The sequence below is a fragment of the Xyrauchen texanus genome, chromosome 26 (assembly GCF_025860055.1).
Source record: "Xyrauchen texanus isolate HMW12.3.18 chromosome 26, RBS_HiC_50CHRs, whole genome shotgun sequence".
Classification (NCBI taxonomy): domain Eukaryota; kingdom Metazoa; phylum Chordata; class Actinopteri; order Cypriniformes; family Catostomidae; genus Xyrauchen; species Xyrauchen texanus.
In genome coordinates this window covers 14,254,550-14,270,714 of record NC_068301.1, presented here as the reverse complement: position 1 = coordinate 14,270,714, position 16,165 = coordinate 14,254,550, and the positions used below count along the sequence as shown (strand labels likewise).

The 16,165-nt window shown below is 39.8% G+C and overlaps 1 protein-coding gene across 2 annotated transcripts in view; it reads right to left on the bottom strand.

The window, feature by feature from the left end:
- Positions 1–2,077: 2,077 nt before the first annotated feature.
- The window catches only part of angpt1 (angiopoietin 1), an 89,348-nt gene continuing 75,260 nt past the window's right edge, over positions 2,078–16,165 (bottom strand). The window contains exons 8-9 of one of the 2 annotated variants that reach the window (XM_052093613.1): positions 11,240–11,370; positions 2,078–3,997 (exon numbers count right to left, since the gene is read on the bottom strand). In XM_052093613.1, coding sequence (XP_051949573.1) covers positions 3,834–3,997; positions 11,240–11,370 — 295 coding nt within the window. In that variant the 3' untranslated portion in view covers positions 2,078–3,833. Of the gene's footprint in view, positions 3,998–10,875; positions 11,371–16,165 lie in introns of those variants that run through there. The other variant, XM_052093612.1, reaches the window with a different exon arrangement.

Below are 16,165 nucleotides of genomic sequence, written 5' to 3'. Positions count from 1 at the left end.
AACATTAGGGAAAAACAACGATAAATTCAAATAATAAAATGCAACGTACCATTAAATCATGCACAGTTGGTATAGAAGGATGAAATAAGCTTCCCATATATCATTGGGAGTTTCTGACATCGAAGCCCGCACGTCCAATAAAACTTCACTGTATTTTTGGGCAAATTCATCTGTAAAGACACCAGGTTGCATTACACCCCCCCAAAAAAGCATGATGAGTCAATATCATGGTAATAATGATGCTGGAGCTGCAAGTCATGGTAATATTAATTAAATTCATATCAAATTATAGGACATTTTGGTTTACGTTGTTACGATAAATAATTCTGGTACTGTGTTGGGTCAACAAGCAAAACTAGTTGAGAACTACTTGGATAAAGTTTGTGGATTACCATAAGAAAGAACATCACTTCAAAGTCTCAGTTCTCCTAGGATGCAATGAGATGAAATGGAAAACAAATAAAGACTTTTGGTGAAGTTTCACAACCTGGTCTCGAGCAAAGTCGCAATAGTAGTACGCAGGGCCCTAGCTAGTGGGGTGAAATGCGGTAATTACTAGAATTATTTGCAACGCAGGGCTGGACTTGGAAGAGAAATGGCCCAGGATTTTACATAGCAACTGGCCTAAAAGTTGAGCGGGGTGGTGTTCGCGGTTCTTTTCTGCATATCGTGGTGCTGTTTTGTGGTCCATTCTGCATAACGCGGCTTCTCATTTTAGCTTATCGTGGCCCATTCGGCCCGTTTTGCGGCCAGTCCACTGGCCCGTTTGGTTCTCCCGATGGCCAGTTCGCCCCTGATTGGCCCCAAAGTGCATCTGCCCACTGGGAAAATGTCTGGTATGCCAGATTACCAGTCCAGCCCCAGATGGCGAGACCATACGTTTTTTCCACACCTAAACCAAAACTAAACCTTTAGGAATAAAAGTTGTAATTTTCGTGTGAGCTAAGTTCATACAAGATCTTACAATTTTGCCATCTCGAAGAAGACTCCTGCTTAGATTGTCCTCCTGAGAAGACCCCAGTAATTTTAGGAGAAAATTCTGAAACAATGAGACTTAATGGGATAGTTAACCTAAAAATGAAAATTTTCTCATCATTTACTCACTCTCATGCCATCCCAGATGTGTATGATTTCTTACTTCAGCAGAACACAAAAAAAGATTTTTAGAAGAATATCTTTTCAGCTCTATAGGTCCTAACAAGGCAAGTGAATGGTGGCCAGACCTTTGTTGTCCTAAATTCACATAAAGGAAACGTGGAGATTTAAAGTAAAAAAAGGAATTAAATTTTTATCTTTTTTTTAACCTATATCTATCATATTGCTTCTGAAGATACTGATTTAACCACTGGAGTCATATGGTTTACTTTTATGTCTCCTTTATGTGATTTTTGGAGCTACAAAGGTCTGGCCACCATTCACTAGCATTGTAAGGACCTACATTGCTAGGATATTCTTCAAAAATATTTGTGTTCTGCTGAAGAAAGAGAATCATACACATCTGGGATGGCATGAAGGTGAGCAAATGATGAAAGAGTGTTCATTTTTGGTGAACTATCCTTTGAAATTATACACAGTAACTGAGATTTCAATCTATGAACATCCCACTTCTGAGCAAAACATTTTCTTGATTCTTCTGTTGTATTTTCGCTTCAGTGCAGTATATGGTCTGGTTGGTTTACCATTGTGCCAATGGCCATCTGATGGCGACAGTATTCCAGAGGGTGTAGTGGGTCAGCTCAGTTGTTGAAGAAGAGGTGGTAATCAACAAGCGCCCACCGTTTGTTTAACCCTTCAATTAGAAGGTAGGAATGTCAGCTATGTGGGGATTTGGCTGTCTTGACAGCATCGTTTGACACCTCGGCAATCTGTCATGGCAGAGTGGTGGAGAACTAACAGTCTGCTCACTCTAGATACAATGGTGTCTCAGCTTGCTCAGGTCCTTTACATTTTCCCCTTTAGCTATGTGTAAATATTGTGTCTTTGGAGCAACGTGACTCAAATGCAAAATGCTCAATAGTGCCCTGAAGGCACTTTAGATTCCACAGCCAGTTAAAAATAAATCAAAAAGAATGGAGCATCAGAGTTTTTATTCAAACTAACATCATGAGATTCAGAACATTGTTACAAAGTGTGAGGTGTTTCAATAACATGGCAAATGAACAATACTGATAAGGTAAAAAAGTCTTGAAGGCAGTCCATAGTATATTTTTTTTATTCATAACATATCCATTGTTCTGAGCCAAAAAAAAAAAAAAAAAAATCAAAGAAAAAAGCAAAGCAATGCTTTCCTCTAGAAAGCAAATTTGAACAAAACATTTAAAAATTATTTTTTTGTTTTTACAGATTTGTGATAGTAAACATGCCATTCTGAAGCTTTTACAATCTAAAGAGTTTATGGATTTACAAGAGAAGTACCTATTTCCAGTAAAATGCTCCATACTTGTAGCAGTTACAGTATATGATGGTAGACAGTCATGGTAGGCTAAAATACAGTCCTTCTGTGTTGATCTACTAGAATATATTTCCAGTCTTTTAGTGTTGAAAGACAGAACAGAGTGGAACTTTCGATGCTATTCTAATGAGTGTGTGTGTACTTGAGATTTTGTTAAAAATATATCCGGTGAACATGGCGGTAGGCAAGATTAAAATAACATTTCTTAACAATCGTACAAATTACTTACAAAAAAACTTTTGTCAATTTGTTTTTTTACAAACCAACACTGTACATTTGTAAAGTTAACCAAATGAAAAACATTAAACAGATGTTCAGATGCTTACCTGACCACATATATGAAAGCGTTTTCCACCATTACTAAAAACTTCTTTGAACCAGTAGACTTATAGAAACACAAGATAATCCAAGTTTGTCAGTCATATAAAACAGCTGTTTTGTAAGCCACAATATACAAAACTTACATTTAAAAAAAAATCTTAATATGAAAAGTTCACATAAGACACACAGTCTTAATTATCCAATGAACTAAAACATTGTGGATTGTTATTACAGTACTTGTAATATACATTTCACTGTTCTTGCCACTGGTTTAACTCTAATTTGTAAGGATTATTTTTATTAGATGTATCAATATTTTCATTGTATTGATAAGAGCTGTGATCTTTGGCATGCTTTCACATTTTGATGCCAAGCTATGATACAATTTAAGTTCATGAAAGTTCAATAATAAAGACTGGAGTGCCGTTTCTGCAGTTAACATTCTATAAATATTTCTTGTAAATAATATTGCAAGTGACCTTTTAATTCTGCATGCTATGGTTTTCTTCATGTTGACAGCAATAATGTACAAAATAATAATAATAAAAAAAAAGCATAAAAATGTGAAAAGGTATCACAACCCAAATATAATTGTGCAACACGTTTGTATGAAAATTTAATAGGTCCCTTTAGGATATTGAAGGACATTCAAGCTGCTTTATATTAATTTGGAGACTCAGAGGCAATTGTCTTAACTTGGAGGCAATTGATTGGCGATACAGTCCGCTACCATCAAAGGTCATGTGCCTGCCTCAACAGTTCACAGATCCTGAGTGACAAGTGAATGGCACTTGAATTCATACCTCTGATATTTAAAAATAAAGACCAGCCAAGTCAGCTCCTGCCCTACATTCCCAGGGAGAATACCATATCCCATAGTCTGACATTGATGATAGGACAGCCTCCTTTTCATGGGTTTCCTGGAGAAGAGTTATCACAAAATAATGCAGCAATATCCAGGAGGCAATTAGCTGACCACTTATACAGCATCACTTGATAATGTGATAAATTATCTTTTTTCCAAAATAGATCCACTGGTGTTTTGGGTTATTAAGGAGGACTACGAGAAGTCAACTGGTCGAATCATCATGACAGTGGTTCGGAGAGAGTAGCTGGGGCCTTTGAAGTAGTGCCACTTGATTCCATTGAATTTTCCGACATGTTGTCCCTGTCTGTAGTATATCCCATTTAGGTTGGATGGGCCGCAGGCATCATACCACCATCCTGAGACAGACAAACATTAACAATTGTGAACTAATGTTAACCTTTTATGCAGTCATATACCAAAACTATATAGGCACCTTCTCAGTAATTTTAGTGGAGTACCTGTATTAACTGAGCTTCAGATAATCATACTTCTCATCTGTGTACCTGCATGTTGATATCAGGCACACTTTTTAAACTTTCTGATCAGATGACAGAAAAAAGCACACTTAACTGTTGTAGGTTTACAACACTTGTTTCATCGCAGTGGTTGATTGACAGGTGAGTAGGCATGTATATACACAAAATATTGCACTTGTATATGTTTTGAATACTATTCTGATGCTAGTGAAACTTTGTAATATGGCACTTTTGTACACTGTCTCCTTAAGATGATTCACTTATGTTTTCCTCTTTTGTAAGTCGCTTTGGATAAAAGCGTCTGCCAAATGAATAAATGTAAATGTAAGATCTGTAAAGAAGATGTGTGCTGGGTCTTCCAGAAACAAAAGACAAGGAAAGCACAGGGCCCAGACTGTGATTCACCCACTTGTAAAGAATCCTGTGCTGACCAGCTGGCCCCCATCTTCACACAGATCTTCAACAGATCACTGGAGCAGTGTGACTTAATGACCCATTGCTCTGAATTCTGTGATCATTAAGTCATTTGAGAGACTTGTGTGGGCCCACCTGAAGGACATCACTGGACACTTTCTGGATCCCCTCCAATTGGCTTACCAAGCAAACAGGTCTGTGGACGATGTAGTCAACATGGGAATGCATCATATCCTGCAACATTTGTCCAGACCTGGGACACATGCAAGGATCCTTTTTGTGGACTTCGATTCAGCTTTCAACACCATCATCCCAGCTATTCTCCGGACTAAATTAAACCAAATCTCTGTTCCCACCTCTATCTGTAAGTGGACCACCAGCTTTCTGACAGATAGGCAGCAGTTAGTGAGACTGGGTAAATTAACTTTCAGCACCTGTACAATCAGCACTGGTGCCCCCCAGGGCTGTGTGCTCTACCCACTACTCTTCTCCCTGTACATAAATGACTGCACTGCCAAGGACCCCTCTGTTAAGCTCTTGAAGTTTGAGTGAATCCAGCCAGGTCTCCAAAGCAACCAAATTAGCCCAGTTGCTAGGGAGGGTAGAGTCACATGAGGCAACCACATAGTGGTCGCTATAAAGTGGTTTGCACTTTCGGTGGGGCATGTGGTGAGTTGTGCGTGGATGCGGGGCCTCCGCATGTGCTTTATTTCTGTGGTAACGCACTCAACAAGCCATGTGATAAGATGCATGGATTGATGGTCTCAGATGCAGAGGCATAATAAATGTCTGGTTTGGTTCAGCTACGGAATTGTACATCAGAAGACTACAAAGGACATTTTGGACTGCTGTGCAGATTATTGGTTGCCCCCTGCCCTCCCTTCAAGAAATTTAGTATAAGGAAAAGGGCTGGAAAAATCACTCTGGACCCCACTCACCCAGCCCATTACCTTTTTGAACTGTTGCCTTCTGGCCGGTGCTACAGAGCACTGAGCACCAGAACTGACAGGCACATGGACAGTTTTTTCCCACAGGCTATCCATCTCATGAACAGCTAAAACAATACACCTTATTCAATTTATATTTATCCAACATATCATACTTCTTCTGCCATTACATTTGCTTGCACTATCTGTATATAACAGATTTGTATTTGTACATACGTATATATATATATATATATATATATATATATATATATATATATATATATATATATATATATATATATATATATATATATATATTCTTTTGTCTTTAGTGCAGTAACAACATAAAATATATTTTTTTATATTTAAATCAATGTTGTCTTAATAACATCACACTTTTGTCACAGTATAAATGTGACTATACATTGAAATAAATAGCAAGGGGATCATAATATTTGGGGTTCATAGACTTAAAAAAAAGTTCTATTAGCTAAAGTGAGGACACAAAAAAGCACAAATGTTGTTCAATTGAGAGTGCTTTAACATCCGAGTCTGGAGGGATGCAGCAGAACAAAGCAATCTGGCTCACTCTAGGATCATGCAAATCCGCAGTTGACATCAAAATGGACAAATATTTCATAATTTCAAATTGGGTTATTATGTCCCTATCTATGTGGGCAAAAATCTATCTGTGCCAATTGGGTTTTACTTAAACAGTTGTTTTAATAGTACTGTAAGTCCCCCAGACTGCGAGATGACCTGATAGAGAGGAGCCTGAAAATTAAAGCAGTTTTATCTGGTGTTTTGCCTTTTTGCTGTTCACCAAGCCATGGATAATTCTTATCATCTAGCCATGAGAAGATCAGTGTTGGCTTGAAAGCTTGTCAACTGTGTCACTTCTCAGCCCATTAAATACAACTCATCTGGCCAGTACATTCGAGTAGACACGTACACACAGAATGTGCCCACCGACTGCTCGCTTTGGCATGTCTAATTCCCATGAAGGACTTTGGCATTTGAGCTTGTGACGTGAAGCTCGAGTGATCTGTGACATTTTAACAGCCTTGCTTGAGCCATCTATGCTGCCCTTTGTCATGGCTTTACTGACACAGCAAACTGATTGGATGCTGATTCTGCTTGTTACCATGCTGTTGCATCCCAAGCCTCTGGCTGGGTAAGTGCTCTGGCTGTCACTAGCGTACATATTTTATTGCCTTGTTAGCCACACTGCATAACAAGAAATGAGGCAGAAGAATGATAAAAGTTAGATTTTATGATACAAACCAGACCTAGAACCAATATGTCTTTCATTAAAGCACTTAGAATACAGAATTTAGAATGTTCTATTTCAAGACGGACAATTTTAAACATTTCTGCACTGTTACACAAAATCTCTTTCATTTGAAAATTTTCATTAAAAATCTTTCACTGAGATATCTTTCACTGAGATACTTCACCCAATTGTACGGCTCATATTTATTCTTGTTCTGATATTTAATATCTAGCAGATAAATCACTGTCTGGGTCATATTTAGCATTTGGCCAGCAAGGGAGGGCTATTGACAGACTGAGAAGGTGAAGGTAGATTTGGGTGGACAGGATCTCACTCAATGCCCTGCTCTCTTAAATTATGTACCCAAGTGATTTGAGACCTTAGAACTTCCTGACTGAAGAGCAAGAGTTGTTGGTGGTCTGAATACACTGAAAGGCTTTGGGAGTCTTGTATAGATGTACAGATACTTGGTCCTCAGCCTAATCTGATAGACTTCTCACAGTATGTGGAAGTCCAAATAGAAAGCGAGAAGTTGTCCTGAATGCAGTAGTTAGCAGTGTACTAAGCACTTTGTTTAGACTGGAACATACATAATTAACATTTACCTATGCATCTTGCATAAAATGTTATCCAAAGCAATTTCCAGTGAATTCAAGGTATACATTTGTGTGTTCCCTGGCGATCAAACCCATAACCTTGGCATTGCATGCATTACTCTCTACCAGAAGAGCGACAGGAACCCAAACATCTGGAAACTTCTCAAAAGTCTTGGGTCCAGAAAGGGACAGGTGTGAATGTCGGGAGGAACATTACAGAAGCTATTAAATGAATAGTTCACCCAAAAATGAAAACTAGAGGGGAATTTTTTAAAAGTCTTCATAGCATTGGTTACCAAATTTAAGTCATTCTTCACACTCAAATTAAAATAATATTAATAAAGTATAACACCACTGTTCATCTTGAATATAGTGCATTAATTATAGCGTTTACTTTTATGATGGTATTATGGAAAAAAATGTACCTTCTTGTGTACCACAGAAGAAAGAAACTCATACAGGTTTGGAGCAGTATTACGATGAGTAAATTATTACAGAATTTTCATTTTTGGGTCAACTATTCCCAATAGTTTACAATTATTTTGTATGACACTCAGCTTCTAATAAGCTTTACTTATTAGCAGTTCCATTATTTATCGTAATTGTAGCAGATTTAAAGGGATATTTCACCCAAAAATGAAAATGTTCTCATCATTTACACAATTTTGTATGACTTTCTTTATTCTGCTGAACACAAGCGAAGACTTTTAGGGGAATATTTCAGCTCTGTAGGTCCATACAATGAAAGTTAATGATGGCCAGAACTGTGAAGGTCCAAAAAGCACAAAGGCAGCATAAAAGTAATACATAAGACTCCAGCGGTTGAATCCATGACTTCAGAAGCAATGTGGGTTAAAAACAAATCAATATTGAAGTCCTTTTTTACTATGTTCAGCAGAAAAGAGAAAGTCACATCTGGGATTATGGAATGATATTCCGGACATTATTCAAAAGGAATTGCAAATTGTATTTGCAATTGCGTTTTCAATTTGTGGACGCATAAAATGTGACATAATCCAAACGCAATTGCAAATCGCGCATTACGGTTTGCATTTTCGTTTAAGCGAACGCACAGTGACTGCCAGATTTCAAATGGAAAAGCAAAGTCCGTTTGCAACTGTGTTTCCCATATCTTACGAGTTTTGGCCCTGTCATATTTAAACAGCAATTTCAATTACCACGTCTGCTTTTTCACTTTCTCAGCGTCGCGTATGTAGCCAGCCAAAACTCAAATGGAATACTATTTTTTTTTTTTTTTTTTATTGCAATATTAACAAACAGAACAAGATGATACATACAAGAAATATAAACAATCTTTCAAAACAAAAGAGAAATTATGGTTCAGAATACATTAAGAGAGGAAATGTGAAAGAAATTTAAATATATTCAACAATAGTCTAAAAAGAAAAGAGAGTAAGAGAAGAAAGAAAAAAAAAGAAGAAGAGGGCACAAAAGAAAAAAACATTAAGAGAGAATATTAAACATGGCACTAATTCTGGATGTTTTCATTGCTTTCTTGTTAACAGAAGTTGAAATTGTATTTAAATACATCTTCAATTCTTCTTTGAAAAAGCTAAAGTGGGGTTTACTTTTCATATATTTACATTTATGGATATGAAACTTTCCAATATATAAAAGAAGGTTTATACAAAAACATGCATTAATTAGATTCTTGTCTTTAACATAAAATCCAAAAAGAATGTGTCTATATGATAAAGAAAAGTTACATAAAACCTTTTGGACAATCAGAGCATCAATATTGTTCCAGAAAGACTGAGTAAAAAGACATTCCCAAAACAAATGATCAACAGTTTCAGAGGAGGCTTCACAAAAGAGCAGGAAGTATCAATATCATTTCTAAATTTCTTTAAAAAGTATTTAACTGGATAAAATCTATGAATAATTTTATAGGCTATTTCTTTAACTTTATTAGTTAGAAAGAATTTCTGAGGAAGTGACCAAACATATGACCATTTAATATCATCAAAAAGGTTATTCCAATAACAAATGGAGGAAGGAATTGAAGTAACAGGGTCCAAAAATAATGACCTAATTTTATAATTGGATTTATGTCTTGAAAAACAAATAGAACCAACCACAGTAGATTCAGGGCTAGGGGGAGAAACAGAAGTCACTGTAGTACTATTATTGTTTCTAAGCAGCATACAGATTTCCAAAGAGATGGCCTTGAAAACTATATTAAATTCTTTACTAGATACTGGGAATTGGTATCCTGAAACAAAATCGGAATAATTAAATAAATTACCTTCACTATCAAATAGCTGGTTTACTAATATCACCCCATTATTGAACCAGTTTTCAAGAAATAAAGATTTCCTCTTATGAAGAATATTACAGTTGTTCCAAATTTAAAAATTGTGTGGCGAGAAATTATGCTTGTAAATAAGTTTCCAAGCCATAAGCATCTGCTGATGATAATTGGAAAGTTTGACAGGACGTTTACTAATTGAATAATTGCACATTAAAAGAAAATGTATACCTCCTAATTGAGAAAAAATATATCTTGGGATTATACTCCAAATAGAAGATTGATTGTGAAGGAAACGTTTAAGCCAATTAATTTTTAAGGTATTGTTAAAAGAATCAAAATCAATGAAATTTAAGCCACCTTTATTATAAGAATTCAAAATAACTGATTTTCTAATACTCAAATGGAATACTAATTCCCTTAGTATTTCCATTTCGATGCCTTACACAGAAACCTGTCAATCAGGGTCAAGGGTGGGATTATGCTATGGGGCGTGTTTGTCTTGGAAAGTGACGTCACTCACAGTCGACGGTCAAGAGGTGATGCCCTGAACAGATGCCGGTTTATCAAATCAAATCAAATCAAATCAAATCAAATCAAATCACTTTATTGTCACACTACCATGTACACAAGTGCAACAGTAGGTGAAATTCTTGTGTGCAGTTCCGAGCAACATAGCAGTCATGACAGTGACGAGACATATACCAATTACAGTAAACAACATACTTACACAACACAATTTACATATCAAATGTACACATACTTACACAACACAATAATTATATACAATGTACAGTAAACAATACACACAATATACAATACAATAAGTAGGAGTATATGATAAATATATATATATATATATATGAAGTAGTATATTGAGGAGAATATGTTGACAGTCCAGTGTGAGATTATAGATGAATAAAGTGCAGTGCTAATTATTGATCCTGATAGACTGTGAGTGATGTCACTTCCCAAGACAAACACGCCCCATAGCATAATCCCACCCTTGACCCTGATTGACAGGTTTCCGTGTAAGGCATCGGAAATAGAAATACTAAGGAATTAGTATTCCATTTGAGTTTTGGCTGGCTACATACGTGACGCTGAGAAAGTGAAAAAGCAGACGTGGTAATTGAAATTGCTATTTAAATATGACAGGGCCAAAACTTCGTAAGATATGGGAAACACAGTTGCAAAGCGGACTTTGCTTTTCCATTTGAAATCTGGCAGTCACTGTGCGTTAAGCTTAAACGAAAATGCAAACCGTAATCGCGCGATTTGCAATTGCGTTTGTATTATGTCACATTTTATGCGTCCACAAATTGAAAACGCAATTGCAAATACAATTTGCAATTCCTTTTGAATAATGTCCGGAATATCATTCCATATGGGATAGCATCAGGGTAAGTAAATTATAAGAGAATTTTAATTTTTGGGTGAATAATCCCTTTAAAGTAACAGAGTGATACCACCCTTGCTTTGACAAGAGCTTTGGTTTAGTGTTATGGTTATGGTTTAGTGTTAGTGTTTGGTGCTTGATGGGCCAGAATGGTCTTTCTGGTGAAGCTGGCTGACAAATAATATTTTCCTGGAGTTGAGAGAACAACAAAACTGAGTTAAAACAAAGGTTTTCTGCCTCACCCCCGCTGAGCATCAGTGCACACTTGCACGTGCAGTTGTCATTGTCCATGTCTTTTGTGCTGAAGTCAGCGCCGTGGATGGCCAGACTACTCTGCCTCCCTGCCGTTCCACTGTGACTCTTAAGGAATAACCTGAGACAAGAAGAGGAGACAAAGAGAATGGAAAAGAGAATAAGAGCGATGAGAAATGGGGTTTAAACATTAAGTAGGCCTCAGACTAGGTGATTTACTGCCAGAAACATCCATATTCTGAGAGCATTGTGAGAGATTTATGCAGATTACCCTCACATTCATGACCCATGCATCAGTATTTGAGTGCGTTGGCTGGGAAACCTCATCCCTCATAATCTAGACACCAGATCGAACTCAGAAACCACACAGAGTGTGGAACTCAAGTCCAGCCACCCACACTTGAGGATTTCAACCACAAATTCACAACCCATATTTAATGCATGCTCGCGTACAAAAGCAAAAGTTTAATAATATGCAGCACTAGTGCCCAGAGTTTGGAGGATGAAGGTCAGTCTTTGATTTCCCCATGTTGCTTCATTGTGTCATCAGTAGTCTGCCCAGGGTCTTAAACTCTCCCATTGTTATTATCCTTATTTTTTTTAATCTCCAAAGTGTCATTCTTCAAGCCAAAAAACAAGACTGAATAGCCATGCCAGTAAGGAATTGAATACCAAATGAAACATGCACGGCCCCACAAAATAATTTTCTGAAAGTCATCCCCCAAAAAAGATCTGACAGTGGAGAGTGAGCATTATAAATCTCTTCTAAGAAAATGATTTGGAAAATCTATTGTATCTTTGGCCTTTCAGGGATGTCCAAGGAGGCCTGTGTCCAAGGAGACCATCCATCATATGGGGTTTCTTGTAACAGGCTGCCTAATCATTTTTAAGTCACACACATCACATATTGGTGGCAAACATTGTGTGGTGACATCATGCCCATTACGCTGAAGTATATTGTTGCTGGCTTTGTACATAGATAAACGGGCTGGATGTTTGTAGTTTCCTTGAATGTTTAATGACAAGCCAATGAATTATATTCCTCAGTGACACTAAAGACTACTTTTCAAAATAATTTGTTAAGGCACAAGTGTAACACACACACACGCACGCACGCACGCACACACACACATATATGTATATGTGTATCTATGTATATATATATATATATATATATATATATATATATATAGGTGTAAATATATATAATATGATACAACACTCACTATACAATACCAAATGTATTAAATGATACATAAACACATTATAGTGAAATTAAAACCAAGCAGTGCAATATTGAGAGCTGTGGAAGAGTCTTCTCCCAGGAGAGGAGGCAAAGAGCACTCACAGGAAAACAGAGCAACACACTCACTGTACACAGGCGAGAAGATCGATGGCAAATAACAAATAAATTGTAGCATTACATCTTATCGAATTTGCCAAACAGCGATATCATGTCCCAGCGCTACAGTACATCAAACATATAGTTTTATTTATGATGCCATCACTGCTTAAATCAGTGGTTTTGCAATGCAGAAACAGCAGCAGCAAATTTAACAACTACCTCTCCCAGACGACACTGAGCATGACACGAACCAAGAAGCTCATAACTAACAAAACAAGTTTATTAAAAAAATCTGACAACGTAAGAAACACGTGATTACATGAGACTTATTATTCTCTGGTTTGGCCTCCACCAGTGCCTTCAGCCCAGCTGCTGAGTCATCAGCCGGGAGCCACCTATTTTCCAGATTTTGCCCCATTAATCCCGGAAAATCTCCTGATGGTGAGGCATCAGTCAGGGACATCTCCCTGACACCCCCCACAGCTGGACACCGGATCCCCTCCAATGCCTCTCATCCTTGCCTTCCCATCCAGATATCCTTCCTTCACAAATTACTTGCAACCAGGGTTCTATATGTCATAATACCTCGACACAACCATATGCGCCAGCCCATTGGCCAGCTGGCACCAAGAATGTACTCGGTGCCCTACTGGCACTAGCACCGTATCTCTTGGTAACTTAGTGCCACAGGTTCCGTATGGCATACTACCTCAGCACAAGTCCTACCACACATCACCCAGGTTCCCTATTCCTGTTTACTACTTATGAACCCCCCACTTAACCATAGCCAGAAACATCCATTCTCAGCTTCCTCTGCCAATTCCTTCAATACTTTTTAATGTGGCTCCTACGATGCCAGTGTCTCTAAATAGGTTTGATTTTCCCATAAATCCTCAGCACCCAACCTCCACAGGGTAGGTGGCAGTCCTCCATCCATTTTCCCTGCACTCTGCAGCCAGATCAGCATATTTTAACATCTTCCTCTCATAGGCTGTCTCCAGACCCACTTTCCAATGGGAAAGGAGGAGGTGGGAACCAGACGAACCAACAAAATAATGTTTAATAAAAACAAAAAGACACATAACAAAAAACTATATATATATATATATATATATATATATATATATATATATATATATATATATATATATCACTATAGTTTTGGCAAGTCATTTAGGACATCTACTTTGTGCATCACGAGTCATTTTCCAACAATTTTTTTACCGGTAAAAGACTGCAAAAATGCTACAGTAAAAAAACATTACCATAAAATATATGGTAAAAGGTGACAATACATTTAAAAAGACAATACATGAATTTTACAGTACAATGTTGTAAAAATTACAAGTTTTCATGTAAAAAGTAAAATTCTACCATATAATTAACAGTTAAATTAATTATTGATAAAAGTCCAGTTAAAAAAAAACGTCTAGGTTACGTATGTAACCTCCGTTCCCCGATGGAGGGAACGAGATGTTGTGTCAGAGAAGCGACACTAGGGGTCTCTCTTGAGCGCTGATATTCACCTCTGAACTATGAAAAAAGGCCAATGAGAGTTGGCAACCAGTATTTGCATGTCCCGCCCCCGGACATACGGGTATTTAAGCGGCGCAAATACGGGAGTTCATTCAGGATTTTTCTGAGGAGCCATGGGAACGGGCCTCTTTAATCTCTATGTTTCTCGCATAGAGCAACTACGGCCGGGGCCCTTACACGCATTGAGGGAAGGGGGTCGTAGCCCTTATTAGGGCGGGGAAGACCCTGTGGAGGCCACACCTACCCGGGAGGGGAGGCAAATTTTGAGTGGCAAATACATCGCATGGCCTATACTTAGGTCTTATGCAGAAAAGTAGTGCGGTGGTAGATCCAGCCTCGCAGAGGGGGGAAGCATACAGCACGGCAACCGAGGCAGCTGTAAATGCCTAAGGGAAACACGGAGTCAACTCGTGAGGGGACAGAACCGTGGTTTTACACACAGGGGGAGTCCGAACAGGAGGCCTTACCTGTGGGGCACCTATACCAGTACAGGGTAGCTTGCGGTACCCGCAGTGGTTTGGGTCGGCGAGTTCCTCCGCAGAACTGCGACCCACGAGGGATAGGGAGGAGTCAACCAGTGTCCCAAACCTGGGATCTCCTGGGAATGAAGGCGTACTGTTTCCCCTGGTTAGGGGGAAGGGCGCTGGGTGCAAGCGATTCACCCGGTCAGATCGTGGACGTGCCACCGAGTTCTACGGGCTCGGTACCTGAGAGAACACGGGACAATACTGACTCAACTCAGAGATTTTAGAATCTCGCAAAAGTGTTAGGTGTTGCCCAGCCTGCTGCTCTACAAATGTCTGCTAGGGCAGTGCCCCTAGCCAGTGCCCACGAGGACGCAACACTCCTGGTGGAGTGGGCTCGGACCCGCAAAGGGGGGGGCATGGCCTGGGTGTGATAAGCCAGGGAAATGGCGTCGGCAACCCAGTGGGCGAGTCTCTGCTTGTAGACAGCATTCCCTTTCTGCTGTCCCCCAAAGCAGACGAAGAGCTACTCAGAGCGTCGGGTGCTCTGTGTGTGGTCCAGGTAAATACGTAAGGCACGTACTGGACACAGCAGTGAAAGGGCTGGGTCTGCCTCCTCCCGGGGCAGCGCTTGCAGGTTCACCACCTGATCCCTGAAGGGTGTGGTAGGAACCTTGGGTACGTAGCCCGGTCGCGGTCTTAGGATCACGAAAGTGTCCGCCGGACCGAACTCCAGGCAAGCGTCGCTAACAGAGAACACATGCAGGTCCCCAACCCTCTTGATGGAAGCGAGCGCGATCAGCAGGGTGGTCTTGAGAGAGAGGGCCCTGAGTCCAACTGAGTCAAGCAGCTCGAAGGGGGGTCTCCGGAGTCCCATAAGGACGACCGAGAGATCCCAGGAGAAACAGGTTAGGCCGGGAGGGAGTCATCCTCCGGGCACCTTTTAGGAACCTGACGATTAAGTCGTGCTTACCAAGAGACTTGCCGTCTACCGTGTCGTGGTGGGCCACGATAGCGGCAACATACACCTTGAGGGTGGAGGGGGACAGCCTCCTCTCCAGCCTCTCCTGAAGAAACACGAGCACTGACCTAACTGCGCACTTCTGCGGGTCTTCGGCTCGGGAAGAACACCAGTCCGCGAACAGACGCCACTTCAGGGCGTAAAGATGCCTGGTTGAAGGGGCTCTGGCTTGGTTAATAGTGTCTATGACGGCCGAAGGTAGGCCGGCTAGATCCTCCGCGTCCCGTCCAGGGACCAGACGTGGATATTCCAGAGGTCTGGATGCGGATGCCAGAGCATGCCCCGTCCCTGAGAAAGAAGGTCCTTCCTCAGGGGAATTCGCCAGGGAGGGGCTGTCATGAGGAGCGTGAGATCCGAAAACCACGTCCGGTTGGGTCAGTAGGGGGCCACCAGAGTGACTTGCTCCTTGTCCTCCCTGACCTTGCATAGCACCTGTGCAAGAAGGCTCACTGGGGGAAAAGCGTACTTGCGCAGCCCCGCGGGCCAGCTGTGCACCAGAGCATCTGTCCAAAGGGGAGCCTCTGTGAGGGCATACCAGAGCGGACAGTGG